Raw genomic sequence first — 22,816 nt, 5'->3', positions numbered from 1 at the left:
TTTTATTCAAAGGTAGATTAAAGATTAATGAGCAGAGTGCCAAAAGCTCCATGGGATGTGTTGCGGCAGTAAGTTTCCTCGCCAAGGTCAAGACAGACCTACTAATTTTGCGGGAGTGTGGCAGATCTGCTGTAATGGCCTCTCAAGCAATTAAATTGGTCAGAGGGAAATGGTAACTGTTCCCCTGGCCGAAGATCTCTGACGTTAAACTTTAGACTTTAGAGATACAACGTGGAAACAAGGCCTTCGGCCCACTGAGTCCGTGCCGACCAGCGATCACCCTGTACACTAGCACTTTCCTACATACCAAGGACAATTTACAATTTACAGAATTCAATTAATCTACAAACGTGTACGTCCTTGGAATATGGGAGGAAACTGCGGAAAACCCATGCGGTCGCTGGAATAAGGTACCGGCTCTGCGCAGACAGCACCCATAGTCAGGATCCCAGTCAATATTAGAAAAGTTAAAATCCCCCACTAATATATTCCTTCTGCTCTTACACTTTGCTTACACAACAGACCCTCTAATTTTGGAAAAGCATGTGATCCTTTTGGATAGACACATGGATATGCAGGGAATGGGTTATGTGCAGGCAGATAAGAGTTGAGATAAGATGTGTGAGGAAACTGGAGCACCCAGAGATAGCCAACATGGTCACAGGGAGAGTGTACAAACTCCATACAGGCAGCACCTGTAGTCAGAATCGAACCCGGATCTCTGGTGCTGTAATGCAGCAACTCTACCACTGCAGCGCTGTGCTGCCCTGAAAGGAGATCTATGAGAAGAAAGCAGCAGAAATGTCTTATCACTAAGGCTTTCAACAAGCACCAAGGCACCGTCGGTTGATGGTGAAGAAGATCCTTCCTGGCATCTTTCGTGCATGGTTAGCGCATTGGTCATAGCACACGCTGTCCTTGTGATGTCTCCAGAGGAAATGAGACCATTGCCTTCTTCCTTCCAGAACTCTCCTTTGACAGGAAAGTCTGGGATGTGGTGCAGGGTATTTGTTAGAGTTTGCCCTGAACAGCTGTGTGACGTGGCTGCTATGCTGACTGGTGTGTGGGGCACAGGCCTAGACAAATATCAACCGCTGCTGGAAAACCACCCAGGCAATGAACGATAGCTCAGTTCTGAACAAGACTCATGTGTATTCCAGAGTAAGTTTTGCCTGTGACCAGGGCCACAATCTAACATGCATAGGTCCAGTACTATGTGTTGTGAGGGACACACTAAAACTGAGCATAGTTTAAGGCCCTGACAACAGTGCACACTGATCTGTGTTACAGGTAAAACTTCAATCCAAAGATCTTGGTTTAGATTAGAGATACAGCGTGGAAACGGGCCCTCTGGACCACCAAGTCCACGCCAACTAATGATCACCCATACACTAGATCTATCCTACGCACTAGGGACAATTTACAGAAGCCAGTTAACCTACACATGTGTAGACTGTTGGACGAAACCGGAGCACCCGGAGAAAACCCACACATTTACAGGGAGAACGTAAAAACTCTGTAAAGACAGCTCCCATAATCAGGATATAACCTGGGTCTTTGGTGGCTGTAAGGCACACACCAAAGATGTACAGGTTTGTAAGTTAATTGGCTTCGGCAAAATTGGAAATTGTCCCTAGTGTTTCGGATCATGCTAGTGTGTGGGGTGATCGCTGGTCAGCATGGACTCGGTAGGCCGAAGGGCCCGTTTCTGTGCTATATCCCTAAAGTCTAAAGTAAAATCTATATCTGTAAAGATGAGTTGCATTTGGTCTAGTAGGAGCAGAGTTTAAGTTTTATGGACAAAAGTCATCATCCTGACCAAGTTATATCGATATGCAGTGAATCAGCAGCTTAAATTAAACGTATAATTCGTTGAATGCAAATGCTGATCCTGAGTAAATTCATGTCTGTGTTACAGAGGTGTTTGGATACTGACACTGGATTAATTATCTGCATTCTCAACTCTGCTTACTTGGAATATTCCTGGCTTAGAGCAAAGCATTCATAATCTGAGAAGAAAATTAATATAAGTAAACCAGACCCACTTCCCAAAAGGGACAATGTCCTTTTAAGATCGGGATTTGGAAAGGGTTAGAATCTAATTGCTTAAGGGAAGGTTTGCAATAAATTGTTTTGATTTAAAAACCCTCTGGCTTGTTGCAGTTTTACAGAATTGGAACAGTTTATTACATTTATCTGAACACTGACTGCCTGACAACCTCTTTGTCATGTGGGTAGGAAGCTCTGCATTGCTTCATCTGGTGTGGCAATTGGAAATGTATTGAAGACCATCCTGAGTAAATCAGAGCCTCCAATGAAGATTGCCTCTGAAAAGTTGTTAAAATGGAACCACAGGGATGATATCGGGGGAAAAACAGTGAATGATGGAAATTAGTTTAGAGATACAATGCGGAAACAGGCCCTTTGGCCCACTGAATCCACGCCGACCAACCATCACCTGTATATTAATTCTATCTTACACACTAGTGACAATTTACAGAAGCCAATTATTTGGCCACCCTTAATATCTGTGGTGCCACTTTCAATGAAATATGTACCTATACTCCTAGATCCCGCTGCTCTACAATGCTCCCCAGAGTCCTACCATCCACTGTGTGGGTCCTGCCCATGTTAGTCTTCTCAAAATGCAAAACCTCACAATTCTCTGTACTAAATTCCATCAACCATTCCTCAGCTCACCTGCCCAACCGATCAAAATCCTGGTGCAATTTTTGACAACCATCTTCACTATCTGCAAAACCACCCACTTTTGTATCATCTGCAAACCTGCTAATCATTCCATGTGCGTTCTCATCCAAATCATTGGTATTGATGACAAACAGTAACGGGCCCAGCACCGAACCCTAAGGCACACCACTAGTCACAAGCCGCCAGTCTGAAAAGCAACATTCCACCATCACCCTCTGCTTCCTTCCATGGAGCTCATTTTCTATCTAATCAGCTATCTCTCCTTGGATCCCTTGCGATCTAACCTTCCAGAGCAGCCTACCATGTGGAACCTTGTCGAGAAGGCTGGGACTCTATTCCTTGAAGCGCAGGAGAATAAGGAGTGATCTTATAGAAGTGTACAAAATCATGAGAGGAATAGCTCGGTTAAATGCACAGAGTCTCTTGCCCAGAGTAGGGGAATCGAGAACCAGATATTATTGGTTTAAGGTGAGGGGGAAAGTTTTAATAGGAATCTGAGGCATTACCTTTTTACACAAAGTGTGGTGGGTGTATGGAACGAGCTGCCGGAGGAGGCAGTTGAGGCAGGTACTATCGCAACATTTAAAAACAATTTGGACAGGCACATGGATAGGATAGGTTTAGAGGGATATGGGTCAAGTGCAGGCTGGTGGGACGAGTGTAGATGGGACATATTGGTCGGTGTGGGCAAGTTGGGCTGAAGGGCCTGTTTGACTCTAATAACAGTGTCAATAGTAGTCATAGGCTGAACAGGAACAACATTGGATACCTGGGGAAAATGCTCACTGCGATGCATGAAAAACCCGCACTCATTTAATCCAGGGGAGGTGCACAAAAAATGTTGTCTCCGACAGATCATTGTGAATATGGCCAACTGCAATATTTATTGCAGCGGCAGATCTCTGTTGGGTCCATTTTGTAAGTGGCTAGCATCACTTGAAACCAACCAGTATCAATTGAAGATAAACACAAAGTGCTGGAGTAACTCAGCGGGTCAGGCAACAATTCTGGAGAAAACGGATGAGTGACGTTTTGATTCTGGACCCATCTTCAGACTTTGGTTGCTTGTTTCTACAGTGTCAATTGAAATACTGTTTGCATCACTTATGTGAAGGGCAAGTGCTCATTAGCTCAAAAAAAGGACACACAGTGCTGGAGTAACTCAGTGGGTCATGCAGCATCTCTGGAGAACATGGACCGACCCATTAGCTCCCCCTGCTGGCGGGAGTTATTACAAAGGTTCAGAATGGTTGCTGGCGGGCATGTTGGGCAGAGAAGGGAATGGGCATCCTTACCACCAGCACGAGCTCTGGGTGCCTTAGTGGATGAGGCAGAGTGGAGCCATGAATGTACAAAGGCCCAGGAAGCATGCATGAGCGGGAGGATGATGCATTTCACATTGCCTACCCATGCTAATCATACTAATTCTACTGAAGAAGGGTCCCGACCCAAAGCGTCCTCCAGAGGTGCAGAAATCTACTGAGTTACTCCAGAGCTTTATGTCCTTCCAAGCTTGTGGATGCAACCTCTTCATGTAGCTAGTACCCTAGGTAGGAGAACTGCTCCCCCCACATCACCAGCAGAAAGGCCACCAACTGAGGGCACTGCTCCAGAGCTGCTTCTCGTCCATCTTCAAGCAGCTCATACATCAGTGCCTGGGAGCAATTTATCTGTGCAGAAATGTTGTCACAGCAGTGTATTTCAGCACCAAGGACAGCTCTTCCCCCAGCCTGCAGCAGCTTCAGACCTGCAGCAAACAGAATTTGTGGCAATAGCCGGTAGAAATCGATCAGCGACTAATGTGGCTGATCAGCAAGTGGCAGATGCTCTCTTTAATTACTACTGTGGGAGGTGTACAAGGTGAAGATCGAGTCTGAGCTGACGAGGGAGAGAGACAGAGAGGAGAGGGGAGAGAGAGAGAGAAACAGACAGACATACAGGGAGAGACAGACAGAGAGAGGGAGAGGAGAAGGAAAGGGAGGAGAGAGAGAGAGACAGACAGACACGCAGACAGACAGACAGACAGAGGAGAGAGGAGGAATGGAGAGGAGGAGAGAGAGAGAGAGAGAGAGAGAGAGAGAGAGAGAGAGAGAGAGAGAGAGAGAGAGAGAGAGAGAGGAGGAGGAGGAGAGAGAGAGACAGACAGAGGGAGAGAGAAAGAGAGAGAAAGAGAGAGAAAGAGAGAGAGAGGAGGAGAGAGAGAGGAGAGAGAGAGAGGGATTCAATGAGACTATTGTCACATGTACCTAGGTACAGTGAAAAGCTTTGTTTTACATGCATCTTGTTAAAATTATGCAGCAGACCTCGACTAGGTAGCACGTGTCGCCATGTTGTGGCGATGACAAAGTTACAAAGGTTCACTGAACAATCCTATCTACTACCTGTCGCTGCACGTGACAGCCCCCCACCCCCCTTGCTGGGTCCACCCTTCGTTCTCGCCAGCCTTGCTTGCTCTCCGAGGGCCCGCTTCTCCACCATCAAAATGTTGCTTCAAAATGGCCAGAAGCCATTTCATGTTCTCTGGCACATGTCAGAGTGAAGAACGACACTTTTGAAAGGTGTTAAAATGTTGGGGACGGAGCCAATGACTGCATTAACATTAATAAAAATGTCCATTTCAGCTAAATGCAAAAAAAGCTCTCCCTCAGTGTTCTAAGCAAAAAGCTGCATTTTGCGACTTGCTTTCTCAGCAAGAGCGTTTTGCCTGACAGGCAAATCAGAAATTCAGCGCGTTCTGCATGCAATTAATACAAATGAGCAAAATAACTGTAAATCCAAAATTCTGACATTCACTCCCAGGTACATGGCTACTCAGCAGGAGTGGTGCCTGAAATCTCCCCACTGTACTTTGCTAATTTGGTATTAATTAGACTCAAGTCAAATCGGGAAGTACAAATTATTTGCAAAGCAGGAGGCTGTTCACACTGGATGTTGGTCTCAAGGTGAAATGACACCTACACCTAATGAGAGCACTGAATACATTACATCATGCAGAGCTGACCACAGTTTCTCATAGTTATTGCTCTGCTAAATTAACACGGAAAGCAAAAATAAATGGTGAGTAACAATGGATCTTTAAAATGAAATGTATCAAAGTTGGTGTTCATCATGGGGGCAGGAGCCATTGCAGTCTTTCAAAAGACCGTAATACCAAAAATAAGTTTAGTGGCCTTATCTGATGAACACGTTCTAGCCTTAGAAACAGACAGCAGCTTGAAAGTCATTACTGCAAAATAAATTATATTTATATCCTCTCTCTCTTTCTCGCTCCTTCTCTGCCTCTTTCTATCCTTTTTTTCCTCTAACTCGCCTCCCTCTATCCCTCTCTCTCTCCCTCTCTCTCCGCTCCCTCTCCACTCTCCTTATTCATCTCCTTTCTCTCTCCCCTGTCTCATCTTTCTCTCTCTCTCCCTCCTGCTCCTCTCTCTCTCTCTCTCTCTCTCTCTCTCTCTCTCTCTCTCTCTCTCTCTCTCTCTCTCTCTCTCTCTCTCTCTCTCTCTCTCTCTCTCTCTCTCTCTCTCTCCACCCACCTTATCTCCTCTCTCTCCTTTCTCTGTCTCGTCTTTCTCTCTCCTTCCTCCCGCACCTCCTCCTCCCTCCCTCTCTGTGTCTTTCTCTCTCTCTCTCTCTCTCTCTCTCCCTCTGCCTCTCTCTGTGTCTCTGTCTTTCTTTCTCTCTCTCTCTCGCTCGCTCTCTCTCTCTGTCTGTCTCTGTCTTTCTCTCTCTCTCTCTGTCTTTCTCTCTCTCTCTCCCTCCCTGTCTCTCTCTCTTTCTCTCTCCCTCTTTAAATATATCTTCCATGCATTTGTTGTCATTTCTTAATGTCCGTCTGTGGCATCTGTACATTTTCAGCAGGTTCTCAAGTTAACGGGTATAAAAAGAAAGATGTCTACTGAGAGTGAACAACTGATGATAGTGATTAATACAACAATAAAACAAAAGTTGGAACAGAGGGGGGGAAGCGGAACAGAGCCTGGCAAGGGGTGGCACAGCAGCTAAGTGGTAGAGTTGCTGCCTTACAGCACCAGAGACCTGGGTTTGATTCTGACTACGGGTGCTGTCTGTGTGGAGTTGCTACGTTCTCCGTGACCACGTGGGTTTTCCCCGAATCCTCCAGTTTCCTCCCACACTCCAAAGCCTTGTAGGTTAGCTGGCTTCAGTAAAATTGAAAATTGCCTGTATGTGTAGGAGATAGTGCTTGTTTACTGGGTGGTCGCTGGTTGGCGTGGACTCGGTGGGCCGAAGAGCCTGTTCCTGTGTTTTATCTCCAAAGTCTGAAGTAAAGTCCAAATGATTGGTGCTTGCAGGTGAGGGAGTGCCCTTCAATATTCCATCTCTGTTCAGCTGAGAGCTCCCAGAAGTCACATTCTGCATGCAAAGTGAACATGTCCTTGTGGCTTGACTAAGGCTGCATTTGGAATATTGTGAGCAATTTTGGGCGCCATATCTGAGGATGGATGTACTGGCTCTGGAGAAGGTCCAGCGGAGGTTTACACGAATGTCCCCAGGAATTAGTAGGTTGACCTATGATGAGCGTTTGTCAGCACTGGGCCTGTACTCGCTGGAGTTCAGAGAAATGAGCGGGGAGCTCACTGAAATGTACAGAATAGTGAAAGGCTTAGATAGAGTGGATGTGGAGAGGATGTTTCCACTAGCGGGAGAGTCTAAGACTAGAGGTCACAGCCTCAGAATTAAAGGACGTTCTTTTAGGACGGAGATGAGGAGAAATTTATTTAGTCAGAGAGTGGTGAATCTGTGGAATTCTTTGCCACAGAAGGCTGTAGAGTGGATATTTTTAAGGCAGAGATAGATAGATTCTTGATTAGTACAGGTGTCAGAGGTTATGGGGAAAAGGCAGGAGAATGGGGTTAGGAGGGAGAGATAGATCAGCCATGATTGAATAGCGGTTAACTTGATGAGCGAAATGGCCTAATGCTACTATCACTTATGACCTTATGATCTTCTGACTCCATGACCACGCAACCTGATCTTCCTGCTTTCCCATTGGAAGGTGGATGATTGGAAGAAGGTGGTTGGTGCTTTTTATAAACCATTCATCATAAATTGTTCAGACAAGCTAAATAATGAATGAATTCTTCCAAAGGGCTATGGCAAATAATCAGACTGAAGAAGGGTCCTGACCCTATTCGTCACCTATTCTATTTTCTCCAGAGCTGCTGCCTGACCCACTGAGTTACTCCAGCGTTTTGTGTCTAACTTTTGTGTCTGCAGTGGTTGGGACCCCATTTCTCTTCATCACCTTGAGCAGCTGACAATCAGTATTAAAATATCCTGGGCGGCGCGGACTTGGTGGGCCGAAAAGGCCTGTTTCCGCGCTGTATATATATGATATGATATGATGATAATAGTCTATACAAGCCCAACAGATCTCTAGTGATAGTCTCATCACACCTGAAACGGTAAGAGATTGCATTGGTCACTCCAAATACACCTTACATCTACTGGCTTAGTATTCTCTTTCCAAATACCAGGCCAATAGGCAGAGGCTCCAGCCAATAACCTTACTGTGCCCAAGTGTTATGTTTCTATCAGTCATGTTCTGCAGGGATCAGTGCTGGGACCTCTGTTTTTCATTTTATAACTGATTCAGGTTAAAATATAGGTTGGCTGATCAGTAGAATTGCAGTGGTAGAGCTGCTGCGCCAGAGACCCAGGCTCGATCCAGACTCCGGGTGCTATCCGTATGGACTATACATTCATCCTGTGACCACGTGAGGATTTCTCTGGGTGCACCGGTTTCTTTCCACATCCCAAAAACGTGCAGGTTTGTCGATGAATTGGCTTCTGTAAATTGTCCCTGGTGTGCAGGATAGAACTTGTGTATAGGTCATTGTTGGTCGACGTGGACACGGTGGGCAGACGGGCATCATTCCACGCTGTATCTCTAAAAACTAAAGCCAAAACTAAGCTGTTCTCAAACCAAGCTGTGATGCAAAGCTCTGCTATCTGACAGTATGCTTTCTATGGAGCATCTGTAGAAGTTAGTAAGAGTCACTGGAGACATGATGAACTTCCTCATTCTCCTCTTAGGAAAGTAAATATGCACTGAAGAACAGCTGACATATATTCTGTATCAACGACTCTGTCAAGAGGGTGCAGAGCTCCATCCTTGGCCATTGTGATCCACAAATTACAAGATGATAATCAGAGGAAATAGAAACCAGTAACAATGAGTATCCAGCTGCAACTCCCATCCAGATAAAATTTTATCTCATGAGTCGACCTAATTTCCATCAAATCTTCTGCGGTGATTACATCACATTCCAATTACAGAAACTATTTTTCTCTGAAAATAAATTTCGCAAATTGTTCCGGATAACAACTTTCTATATTTAAACTGCGCAATGACAGTCTAATGAGCATTCACACTGTGTGAATCTACAATGGTGCCATAGCAGTGAAGAACATAATGCACCATTAAAAACATCACATCTTGCTTTTGTGACATTAGCTCTACCCCTTTATTTTTAATGTGTAACAAAAAACATGATAGTTGATCCCATCTCATGTCATCTGTGTCCCTTTTACAACACTGCCATCCCTCATTCAGAAGGCCTTCTCTTGTGAATGATCAAATCAGTCCATCTGCAGCCTAAATTTGTACTGGATTCAGGTGGATACTTGATTCCAAATACTATCAGAAAGGTGAGTCATGCTAATACAATTTTTTACATTTTCACTGCAATATTAATAAGAGACTTTGTGAATTTTCTTTCAGCTCATTAATTGGGTGACATCGTGCTTGTGTTGTCAGCAGAAAGGGGCAGCACACAGTGGCTCAGCGTAGAGTTGCTGCCTCACGGCGCCAGAGACCCGGGTTCAATCCTGACCACGGGTGCTGTGTATATGGAGTTTGTACGCACTTCCTGCGGCCGTATGGGCTTTCTCCAGATGCTCCGGTTTCACACTCCAAAGACATGCACGTTTGTAGGTTAATTGGCTTCTATAAATTGTCCCTAGTGTGTAAGATAGAACTAGCGTGCTGATGATCACTGGTCAGCGCGGACACGGCGGACTGAAGGGCCCATTTCCACGCTGTACCTCTAAACTAAACTAAACTAAACTATATGATGTCCAACAGAATCTTTACTGGAACCTTCATTTTAATAACATCTGGGGAAACAATAGCCATTTAACCTCAACCAAGAATCTTCTCTTCTAAATCATGTTGTGGAAAATTGCACACAACGATACATCGGAGGCCTAATTTTAGTTTCTCATGATGCTATGCTGTCTGATGTCAGTTTAATTTTCTGTAAAGGGGTAAAGTGCTTCTGTGAGACTGCAGAAATGTCATGAATAAAATTGAATTATATTTGGTTGGGATATATCAGAATCTCTTCAGTGCCGTGCATCAGCATCAGTCATTTTCCCATCTCATGCTTTCTGCTTCATCATTTATATTTGTCTCCAAAGAAAGGGCCCTGTTAATTGGAATTAGACTATAAATAATGGATTATTTGATTGAGTTAAAATCCTGACATTGATTGTGGAAGTTATTTTCAACTCTCTTAATACAAAAATAAACAAATTAGGAAAGAAGTAAGCATTATATTTATCTGATATCATTCATGATTTGGTTGACGTTAGTTAAATATAATATCCAGCACAATTTGAATTGATTACTATTTGCATTTCTTCCAGATGATTTTACTAGCAATGCTGTCTGTGGATTAAATAGTTCCTGGGTGGTTATAATTGAGGAATGATTGTGTGTGCTATATACAACCTGTGCAGTATTCATTCATGGGGTTGCTCTTCATCCCTGTCACTGGTCAGCAACCTAATCTTTATGGAAACCAGTGGGATGGAAATTCTGCAGGTTCTATAAAATACTACTAATCCACTTTGAAGGATAATAATGCAGAAAGGAACTGCAGATACTGGTTTATCATAACATCATAAGGTCATAAGGAATAGGAGTAGAACTAGGCCATTCAGCCCATCAAATCTACTCTGCCATTCAATCATGGCTGATCTATCTCTCCCTCCTAACCCCATTCTCCTGCCTTCTCCCCCATAACCTCTGACACCTGTACTAATCAATAATCTATCTATCTCTGCCTCAAAAATATCCGCTGACTTGGCCTCTACAGCCTTCTGTGGCAAAGAATTTACAGATTCACCACCCTCTCACTAAAGAAATTCTTCCTCACCTCCTTCCTAAAAGAATGTCCTTTAATTCCGAGGCTATAAGCTCTAGTTCTAGACTCCCCCACTAGTGGAAATCTCCTCTCCACATCCACTCTATCCAAGTCTTTCACTATTCTGTATGTTTCAATGAAGTCCCCCCTCATTCTTCTAAACTCCAGCAAATACAGGCCCGGTGCAGACAAACGCTCATCATAGGTTCACCTACTCATTCCTGGGCTCATCTATTCCTTTTCTCTGGAGATGCTACCTGACCCGCTGGGTTACACCCGCATTTTGTGTCTGTTTGCAGGATAATAATCTAAGCAAGGATAACAAATGAAATGAAAATTGGACAATCACTTAGTTAAATGAACAAACGTTATTCCCTTTATCCTGCATCTGTACACCATGGAAATCACGTTTAGTTTTTTCGCTGACTGGATAGCATGCAATAGATCGATAAGCTTTTCACTGTACCTCAGTACACATGACAATAATGAACTAAACTAAAACTAAACTGGTCAGGGTTTTAAGTGCTGGTGCACTTGAAGCTGTGGATACATCTTATCAATGATACTATGTGGGCTGTTTTGACTCCATCTTTTTCACCCCTTTTTCCCTTAATGTATTTACAAAATCTCTAATGTCTTTATGCAGAGTTTATCAGACAGTCTTTGACTTTGTGATTATTTCGAGGAGGTCCTCTGATATAGCAGAGACTCCTTTTCAATTACCGTTAATGTGAGTTTTGTAACATTTCTGACATCTACCTCATGCGCATTCAAGTAAAGGGGCAAAGTGTAAACTGCCTCGCGGTCGTATGACGCTCTGCTAACAAGACTGAAATGTATTGCGGAAGAATAATCTAGAAGGGCTGAATAATCTACGTCCATATTCAGTTCTCTCGTGACAAAAACCCTTCAATATGAGTCATATGCATGTCACTACAAATCATTACATTTATTGTCTCTGCAAATATTCAATCATTTCCCTGTCTCACAATTCATGTTTTATCAGCTTATATTTGTCTACAGGCAGCACCTTGTAAATTAGACGAATGATATATTTTATTAGTTAAAATATATTTCTGTCACATGCTGTAGGAAATTGATTAAAATCTTAAGTAGAAACTCTTACCAAAACATGAGTTTAGCTCATTCGGTATTCAATTTTTGACTTCACTATGCCATTATTGTTAAAACTAATATCAATCTTATATTCTTGGCAACTTCATTTTAGTGGTAATAATGCAGCATTCCAGGTGGGAAGTGGCACCATCACTTGAGAACTTGGTTGATATATGAATGGCGTGCTGAATGTTGTATCATAACATTGATATAAATATGCATTTTCCACTCTCTGCACCTAGAGATATAGTCATGGAGTTATACAGTGTGGAAACAGGTCCTTGTGTGGGAACAGAAACTTGCCCACACCGACCAACATGTCCCATCTACACTAGTCCAACCTGCCTGCATTTGGCCCTTATCCCTCTACACCTATCTTATCCATGCACCTGTCTAATTGTTTGTTAAATGTTGCGATAGTCCCTGCTTCAACTACCTCCTCCAGCAACTCGTTCTGCACACTCACCACCTTTGCGTGAAAAAGTTACCCCTTAGATTCCTATAAAATCTTTCCCCCTTCACCTTAAACCTATCCCCACTGGTTCTCAATTCCCCCACTCTAGGCAAGAGACTTTGTGTGTCCACCCGATCTATTCCACTCATGATTTTATACACCTCTATAAAATCACCCCTCATCCTCTTGCCCTCAACCTCTTGCTAAAGCTCAGACCCTCGAGTCCTGGCAACATCCTTGTAAATCTTCTCTGCACCTTTTCCAACTTAATAACATCTATATACTAAAACTCTCGTTTGTTTGTTTGTTTGTTCCTGAACTACAGCCAAAACGGTACATGATAGCGTGACAATTTTAGGGCCACCTTACTGACCGTCATCCCTTTGGTGCTAATGGAAGAAGTTTCATTGAAATCGGTGTTATATTTTTTAAGTTATTCACATTTTAAAGTTTAAATCTATCTCCTAGGGAGGGAGGAAATGAGGGAGGGGGGTGGAGGGAGGGGGGGGGTGGAGGGAGGGAGGGGAAGGAGGGAGGATAAGCGGGGTTGAGGGGGATGGAGTGGGGGAGGGAAAGGGGGGAAGGGGAGGAGGGAGCGGGGAGGGGGAGGGGGTGGAGGGAGGGGGGAGGAGGAGGGGGAGGGGATGGGGGAGGGAGGGGGAGAAGTGGAGGGGAGGGGAGGGGAGGGGAGGGGGGCAGAGGAGAGGGTGCTGAACCAATGCAGGTTTGGGCCCAACGGGTCCACTTGGTTTAGTCGTTCCTATAACACGGTGCCCAGAACTGAACACAATACTCTAAACGTGGCCTAGCAGTTATTTTCCTTTCATCAGATGAGGCAGGAACAGCCTGAAATGTTTGCAGACATCAATTATATTTTACCTTATTTGCTATTGCTGAGTCTTAACCAGCTTCTGCCCATAAAGTTCTCCATCCCAGTTGATTTGCTGACAGGGTAGTTAGCGCTGTGCCTCACAGCTTTTAAACTTTAGATTTTACTTTAGAGATTAAACTTTAGATTTTGCTTTCCAGCGTGGATACAAGCTCTTCGACCCACCGAGTCTGCACCTACCGCGCAGCGACCACTCCAGACACTATCCTGCACACCAGGAACAATTTACAGAAGCCAATTAACCTACAAACCTGTATGTCTTTGGAATGTGGGAGGAAACTGTAGCACCCGGAGAAAACCCACATGGTTACAGGGAAAATGTACAACCTGTGTATAGTCAGGATCGAACCCAGGTCTGTGGCACTGTAAGGCAGCAACTCTACTGCTACACCACCGTGTCCCCCTCTAGAGGAACCCCGAGTCGACCCTAACCTCAGTTGCTCCTTAAGATCGGTGCAGCTGGTAGGGGCGCTGCCTGACAGCGCCGGAGACTCAGGTTTGATCTTGACCTCACCCACTGTCTGTGTGGAGTTTGCATGTTCTCTTTGCGACCGTATGGCTTTCCTCCGGGTGCTCCAGTTTCCTCCCACATCCCAAAGACGTGTGGGTTTTGCAGGTTAATTGGTCACTGTAAACTGCCCCCAGGTGTGTAGGGGGTTGATGAGAAAGTGAGATAACATAGATCTTGTATGAAAAGGAGATCGATGGCTGGTGTGGACTCGGTGGTCAGAAGGCCATGTTTCCATGCTGCATCCCTAAACTAAACTAAACTAAATTATTCAGGATGCAATGCTAATTTGATTATCGATCAATTGGCCTCTATTACAAAAAATACCCCTTGTGTGTAGGGAGTGGATGAGAAAGTGGGATAACATAGAACTAGTGTGAACGGGTGATTGATGGTCGGCGTGGACTCAGTGGGGCGAAGAGCCTGTTTCCATGCTGCGTCACTAAACTGAAAACTGAAGAATTTGTGTGTTTTCTATCTTACTATTGGGTTTACTTCAAGTGCTCTCCCACATCCCACAGGTTTGCTGGTTAGGTTAACTGGCCTCTGTAAATGACCATTTACTGTAGCTTAATAGCTTAAAGAATCAAAGGGGAGACGATGTGCGTGTGGGAGAAAGACTTGCAGGACTACAGGGAAACAAAAGCAGGTTAGGGTTAATGGGACTCGTGGAATTCTCTGGATCTGATGGGCTGAATGGCCTCATTCTCTGCTATTCTATGTCTAGCATAATTGAACACTTAGGGCAATGAAGAGGGTTGCCACATTTCTGCAATTCAGCCATTTATCTCCAGAAAGGAAATCTACTGTGTAGGAAGGAACTGCAGATGCTGGTTTATACCGAAGATAGAAACAAAATGCTGGAGTAATTCAACGGGTCAGGCAGCATCTCTGGAGAAAACGATAAGATGACGTTTCAGGTCGGAACCCTTCTTCAGACTGAAAGATAGTTGTGGGAGGGGGGGAAGGGCGGTTTGACGTTTCGGGTCATAGAAACACAGAAACATAGAAAATAGGTGCAGGAGGAGGCCATTAAGCCCTTCGAGCCAGCACCGCCATTCATTGTGATCATGGCTCATCGTCCACAATCAGTAACCTGTGCCTGCCTTCTCCCCATATCCCTTGATTCCACTAGCCCCTAGAACTCTATCCATTCAATTCATCCAGTGAATTGGCCTCCACTGCCTTCTGTGGCAGAGAATTCCACAAATTCACAACTCTGGGTGAAAAAGTTACTTCTCACCTCAATTTTAAATGGCCTCCTCTACATGCTTAGACAGTGGCCCCTAGTTCTGGCCTCTCCCAACATTGGGAACATTTTTCCTGCATCTAGCTTGTCCAGTCCTTTTATAATTTTATACATCTCTATAAGATCCCCTCTCATCCTTCTAAACTCCAGTGAATACAAGCCCAGTCTTTCCAATCTTTCCTCATCTGACAGTCCCGCCATCGCAGGGATTAACCTCGTGAACTTACACTGCACTGCCTCAATAGCATCCTTCCTCAAATTAGGAGACCAAAACTGCACACAATATTCCAGGTGTGGTCTCACCAGGGCCCGGTACAACTGCAGAAGGACCTCTTTGCTCCTATACTCAAATCCGCTCGTTATGGCCAACATGCCATTAGCTTTCTTCACTGCCTGCTGTACCTGCACGCTTACTTTCAGTGACTGGTGTGCAAGGACACCCAGGTCTCGTTGCACTTCCCCTTTACCTAATCTGACACCATTGAGAAAATAATCTGCCTCTTTGTTTTTGCCGCCAAAGTGGATAACCTCACATTTATCTACATTATACTGCATCTGCCATGCATTTGCCCACTCACTCAACCTGTCCAAGTCACCCTGCAACCTCCTAACATCCTCTTCGCAGTTCACACTACCACCCAGCTTTGTGTCATCTGCAAACTTGCTAGTGTTACTTCTAATTCCATCATCCAAATCATTAATATATATGGTAAACAGTTTCGGCCCCAGCACTGAGCCTTGCAGCACTCCACTCTCCACTGCCTGCCATTCTGAAAAGGACCCGTTTATTCCTACTCTTTGCTTCCTGTCTGCCAACCAATTCTCTATTCATGTCAATACCCTATCCCCAATACCATGTGCTCTAATTTTGCTCACCAATCTCCCATGTGGGACCTTATCAAAGGCTTTCTGAAAGCCTAGATGCACTACATCCACTGGCTCTCCTTCATCCATTTTACTTGTCACATCCTCAAAACATTCCAGAAGATTAGTCAAGCAGGATTTCCCTTTCATAAATCCATGCTGACTTGGACCAATCCTTTTACTGCTATCCAAATGCGCCGTTATTACCTCTTTAATAATTGACTCCAGCATCTTCCCCACCACCGATGTCAGGCTAACAGGTCTATAATTCCTCGTTTTCTCTCGCGCTTGTTTCTTGTAAAGTGGAATAACATTAGCTACCCTCCAATCCACTGGAACTAATCCTGAATCAATTGAACATTGGAAAATGTTCACCAATGTATCCACGATTTCTAGAGCCAACTCTTTGAGTACCCTGGGATACAGACCATCAGGCCCTAGGGATTTATCAGCCTTCAGTCTCATCAGTCTGCCTAATACTATTTCTCGAAAACACTGTTAAAACCTTTCCTCGGTGCTTTAGGTCAAGGAGATCTAATAACTGGCTTTTCCCACTTGATCATTGTTTCCTCGTGATTGTGATGTCAACTATGTTTCATTTCCATGGTCAAAAACACATCTATTCTTTATTTTTGATGTATGCAAATGAATTGATTTGTTGGGAAAAAATCACTGAAAAAAAAGAAAAAAACTCAGAGAGCCTATGCTGCATTTAACCGGTCACTCATTACTATGGAAATGTTTATTTGATTGCCTCTCTCCATAGTTCTACTGAAGGCTTCTATCCCCATTCAAAACTAATTGTGAATCCAGTTCCAGAGAGAATAAATTGGAAGAGAAACGGCATTTTAGAGATTGCCATCTGCAATTAATCTGTACTCCTTTAACCTAGTGAAGTATGCACTTAAAATCCATTCTCTGACATTATTACGATACCTGCACAAAGATAGTGCTTCTGTACCATTTGGATTAAATTCAAACAGTTATGATATAATACTCTATTTTTCATGTCCCAATACAAGAGTGATGATGAATAGCAAACTGTAAAAGTGAAAGTGTCCTATTCTTTAAAACATGCATCTTAATTTATAGACCGTCTTATAAAGTACCAGTGAATAATCTGATATAAATATAGCTATTTTAGAAATAAAATCATTTCACATTTTTCAGTAAGGGGTAACAAGAAAATGTGGTTAATATCAATAATAATTCCCAAGGAAAGAGTGTTTTAGTGATGATGAAACATGTATGAAAAACAACTGACACCGCTGGAAGAGACAGTTATCGAAATGGTTGTATTTAATCTGAATCGTAAAGGCTGTGACGTGTCTGGAGAGAAGAGATGCTGATCCTGTACAATTGCTGGAGATGCAGCTTCTGTGCTTCAATTTTTTTATTTTTCCACCATTCAGAGACCCAAACTCATTCCCTTCACGTTAAACAGTGAATTATTCGCACATGTTCCAATTAACTTTTACATTCGATGCTCACCATGTGATTCTCTCTGCATCGGAAAAAGTAAACTTAGATTGGTGCAAAGTGCTGAAGTACTGTAACTCAGGTACTGAGTGAAGCAACTAAGCAGGTACGATCACAGCATTTAAGGAACATTTAGACAGGTACATGGATGGGACAGGTTTAGAGGGATATGGGCCAAATACAGGCAGGTGGGACTAGTGTAGATGGGACGTTGTTGACTGGTGTGGGCAAGTTGGACCGAAGGGCCTTGTTTCCAAACTGTAAGACTGTGACTTTAACTCAGCAGGTCAGGCAGCATCTGTGGAGAACATAACATTTCAGTTCAGGAACCTTCTTCAGTTATTTAGCGACTTTTGACTCAAAAGTGGGGATCTAGGAACACTAATGATACATTGCTGGAAAATCAGCCAGTCAACCAACATTGTTTTCAGTCCGAAGAATAGTACCAACCTGAAAAGTCACCAATGCTGCCTGCCCCACTGAGTTACTCCAGCACTCTGTGCCCTTTCCAGTAAACCGGCATCTGCTGTTCCTTATTTCTAAACTTAGATTGATGACTGATTTGCAGGACATCTCTGTTCAGTTGATCTTGATCTTCCAGTAGCCTCTCACTCTAATTCTCCAGCCCAATCTCTGTCTTTAGCTTAAAGGAACCCCAATGTAAGGTTGAGGAACAGCTACTCCTCTTCTGACTTGGCATGCTGCACTTGTAAGGCACAATATTGAATGTACAGTCTCAAGTTACCAGCATTATCTATCACAACTGGCTAAGTCCTGAAGTAACCAATAATTGCTCTTTTCTCTAATGCTGGCAGATTAGGTGGCGCAGTGCTAGAGCTGCTGCCGTACAGCGCCAGAGACCCGGGTTTCATCCTGACTACGGGCTGTTAGCTTCTAAATATCAGGGAAGTGACAGCGATTGAACCTTGGAAGTCTCTCTCTCACTGCATGTGCGTGCTCACAGACACCATTACATGTGATCGATGATCGAGAATTACCTTAAATTGTCTACCAGAGAAGATACCAACAGTAGTAATCCAGTGAGCCTTAGGGTGATGAAATCATCACTCCAAAACTAATACGTGAAAGTTGTCCTTTGAGACTAGACTTTACCAGGCCAGAAGAAGCCTAGTGTGTAATGTTGACCTGACCTTGGTAACAAAGGCTAGCAACTCATCGAGTCATACAGCCTGGAATCAGGCCCTTCAGCCCAAATTGTTCATGCTGACCAAGATGCCCCATCTAAGCTAGTCCCATTTGCCTGCATTTGGCCCACATCCCTCTAAACCTTTCCTATCCATCACCTGTCTAAATATCTTTTAAATGTTGTTATTCATCTGAGGAATTTGGACCTGACGGCACAGAAGAATCAGAAATGCTTTGAAAGCCATCGACAGATGCGGAAGACCTAGGTTGATCTCCAGACGTTGAAATGGAAGATCTTGGCCAATTGTAGTCAGGCTTAAGCTTTCAACGGGAATGTAGGAAATGTAAAGTTCTATATTAAACAAGGCAAATCTTTTGTCAGTTCACCTGCAATTCATATCAACGGTCCTAATTACCAATGAGTTGAAAAATTAGCAAAGTGTCTCGAAGCGGAATATAGTTTAAATGCAAATGTAGGTGACTCCGTATCAAGAAAGCTGTGATGCCTCAGCCATTGCCCTCCAAGGCTGAAGCATTATGCACCAGCATTGCGGTTTTATGCAGTCTCTCTTGATAAGACTTGCCGACGTACAACTTATGTTCGCTTTAAACTGAATGAAAACCGCAGGAAATACAATTTGTCTTTCATTGTGAATGATTTTAATCCTCAATGTAACCTGGAACAATGCCAATGATAAATAATATTATCGGAGACTCTGCTTGGCAGAGTTTTTTAAAACGGCAAAATGAATTTATTAAACATTAATTTTTTGCACTTTATGAATCTGTTCTTTCGTTATCAGGAGGGTCCATATGTTATGCTGAAGAAAAACCACGACACTCTGGAAGGGAATGACAAGTACGAGGGATACTGTGTGGATTTAGCTTCGGAAATTGCAAAACACATTGGGATAAAGTATGAACTCAAGATCGTTCCTGATGGGAAATACGGAGCAAGGGATCCAGATACAAAAATCTGGAATGGAATGGTGGGAGAACTTGTTTATGGGGTAAGTACCTTCTAGACAAAAAGAAACCTATCCCTAACTTTCTGAATCTCAGCTTCCCCTTTCATGTTGATTTTAATGCACTACCAAATTTAGTTTAGTTTAGTTTAGTTTACAGGATGCCTGGATTAGTGGGCATTTTCTACTGGGAGATGCTGGACAGACTTGGATTGTTCTCTCTGGAATGCCGGGGTTGAGGGGTGACCTGATAGAAGTTTTGTTTAGTTTATTGTCATGTGTACCGAGGTACAGTGAAAAGCGTTTTGGTGTTGCGCGCTATCCAGTCAGCGGAAAGACTATACATGATTCCAGACAAGCCGTCCACAGTGTACAGATACAGGATAAATGGATAACGGTTAGTGCAAGATGAAGTCCAATTAAGCCCGATTAAGGATAGTCTGAGGGTCTCCAATGAGGTAGATGGTAGATCAGAACTGCTCTCTAGTTGGTGATAGGATGGTTCAGTTACCTGATAACAGCTGGGAATAAACTGGTCCTGAATCTGGAGGTGTGTGTTTTAACAATTGTTTGTGAACATGATTTGACAATGTTGTAAGTCTATTTATGTTGTACAACTTTCTTTAAAAATGCATCTGAGAAATTTGGGTAACATGATGCGCACAAAGGAATTTCAGCCCTTGTAAGAACAGTCTATACACATTGCTTTAAAATCCAAATTGAATGGAATTGTAAGTGTAAGAATCGGGTTTTTCCGTGCACATTATTGAATGTTACACGAGGGCTAGCCCTTCATCTGCACACTTACAGTTTGTATTGAATGTTACACGAGGGCTAGCCCTTCATCCCCACACTTGCAGTTTATATTGAATGTTACACGAGGGCTCGCCCTTCATCCCCACACTTGCAGTTTATATTGACAATCCTCATTGCCAAATTCTTCAAAAGATCAAAACATCTGGAAACAAGAACAGATAGGTTTCAAATGTGTAGGAAGGATCTGCAGATAACAGGTATAACAGGTATAACAGAGCTTTATTTGTCGTTCGGCACCGAAGTACCGAACGAAACTACATAGCAGTCATAGAAAAAAAGAACACAAGACACATAACCCCAACACAAACGTCCATCACAGTGACTCCAAACACCCCCTCACTGTGATGGAGGCAACAAAACTTCCACTCTCTTCCCCACGCCCACGGACAGACAGCTCGTCCCCGACCGACCCGCACAGTCCCCGCACCGGGCGCTGAAACGTCCCGCGGCCGAACCGGGCGATGAAAGGCCCGCGACCAAGCCTTGCGCAGCTAAGTCCCATGGTCGAGCCGCACCAGCGATGTTAAGTCCCGTGGTCGAGCCGCACCGGGCGATGTTAAGTCCCGTGGCCGAGCCGCACCGGGCGATGTTAAGTCCCGTGGTCGAGCCGCACCGGGCGATGTTAAGTCCCGTGGTCGAGCCGCACCGGGCGATGTTAAGTCCCGTGGCCGAGCCGCACCGGGCGATGTTAAGTCCCGCAGCCGAGCCGCACCGGGCGATGTTAAGTCCCGCAGCCGAGCCGCACCGGGCGATGTTAAGTCCAGCGGCCGAGCTGCACCGGGCACTGTTAAGTCCAGCGGCCGAGCCGCACCGGGCACTGTTAAGTCCAGCGGCCAAGCCGCACCGGGCGATGTAAAGTCCAGCGGCCAAGCCGCACCGGGCGATGTTAAGTCCCGCAGCCGAGCCGCACCGGGCGATGTAAAGTCCAGCGGCCAAGCCGCACCGGGCGATGTTAGGCCCCGCAGCCGAGCCGCACCCCACGCCGTGAGGAAGAGAAAAGTTCCCCCCCCCCCACACCACCACCCCCTCCCACACATACACAACCAAAAAAATATATAAAAACCATCCCAACACCGATACACAACAAAAAAAAAAGGAAAAAAGACGAACAGACTGCTAGTGAGCCGCTGCCGTTAGGCGCCGCCACTTCCAGATGCTGGTTTATACGGAAGATAGACACAAAATGCTGGAGTAACAGTGGGTCAGGCAGCTTCTTTGGAGAAAAAGGATGAGTGGCGTTTCAGGTCTGGAGATGAGTTCCAACCCAAAACGATTCTCATCCTTTTTCTCCGGAGATGCCGCCTGACCTATTGCGTTACTCCAGCACTTGTGTCTGTCTTAGGTTTCAAATGTGTCTGGAAAGTGCTGCTCTGCAATCATGAAGCAATGAGAAATTATCTTGGTTTCATCAAGGGAAGTTGGACAATGCTTCCTAAAGAATTGGTATAACCAAGGGATTCTCCTCAGTTCCAGACAGGGAACTCTCCTGAGTTCCAGACAGAACTTCAAGTGGTTGAAATAACGAAGGGCAATCAAGGATGGACCAACAATATTGCTGAGATTTGGTGGCAGGGACAAGTTCTGAGATGATGCGGTGTGAAGTTGGTTGCTCTACAACTAGCCATGTTGTATCCGGTAGTTTGGCTATTTATGTGCTGGGATGGGTTACGGGAATCACACTTATTGATGCACTGAAGCCAGAAGAGCCTAGTTAGTTCCATTTCAAATCTTCTCCCTGGAACTCACTGATCCATGTCTTTATATCAACACTTTGAAAACAAGGCCCATCAATGTAACCATCATTATTACTTATTTAATGTGCAGATGCCCATTTATTTTTATAATACTCCAAACATGTGCTCAGTAAATATTGTGCATAATTGGTATTTAGAATGTCTTTAAAACACCCATTCTGATTTCAGCACTGTCGTGTGAAATATTACACTTAGATTCCGTGGATCTGGTATATATTTAGAGATACAGCATGGGAACAGGCCCTTTGGCCCACCAAGTCCATGCTGACCATTGATCACCCCTTCACACTAGTTCTATGTGATCCCACTTTCTCACCCATTCCCTACACACTAGGAATTTACAGAGCCAATTAACCTACAACCCTGCACGGCTTTGGGATGTGGGATGAAACTGGAGCACCTGGAGGAAACCACGCGGTCACAGGGAGAACTCCTCACAGACAGCACCCAAGGTCAGGATCGATCCAGGGATTCTGGCGCTGAGGCAATGGCACTACCAGCTGCGCCACTGCGCTGCCCCTCAAAGAAAAAAGTCTCACACACACATAATATTAAATAATCTAATTTACTACTTAGAAGCAACTTAACATTAATACACTAACTTATGCTCACGGCCACTCCGCTCATCAGAAACCCCCGGTTTTGATGACTCTGCCATGATGTTCCCTCTTCCCTGGCACCAGTGATGACTCCCGGTTGTCG

At 44.3% G+C, this 22,816-nt stretch overlaps 1 protein-coding gene across 13 annotated transcripts in view; it reads left to right on the top strand.

Moving 5' to 3' along the window:
• LOC144595252 (glutamate receptor 4) overlaps positions 1-22,816 on the top strand; it is a 172,964-nt gene that overhangs the window by 110,797 nt on the left and 39,351 nt on the right. For all 13 annotated transcript variants that reach the window (XR_013547475.1, XM_078402511.1, XM_078402509.1 and 10 more), the window contains exon 10: positions 19,383-19,589. Coding sequence is in view for 12 of the 13 variants with exons in the window: in XM_078402511.1 (XP_078258637.1) it covers positions 19,383-19,589 (207 nt within the window). In the remaining variant the exon portion in view is untranslated. The remainder of the gene's footprint in view (positions 1-19,382; positions 19,590-22,816) is intronic.

This window comes from Rhinoraja longicauda, chromosome 7, assembly GCF_053455715.1.
Source record: "Rhinoraja longicauda isolate Sanriku21f chromosome 7, sRhiLon1.1, whole genome shotgun sequence".
In the NCBI taxonomy this organism is placed as follows: Eukaryota; Metazoa; Chordata; class Chondrichthyes; order Rajiformes; family Arhynchobatidae; genus Rhinoraja; species Rhinoraja longicauda.
Note: the sequence above shows the minus strand (reverse complement) of the source record. Positions and strands in the feature narration are given on the sequence as shown.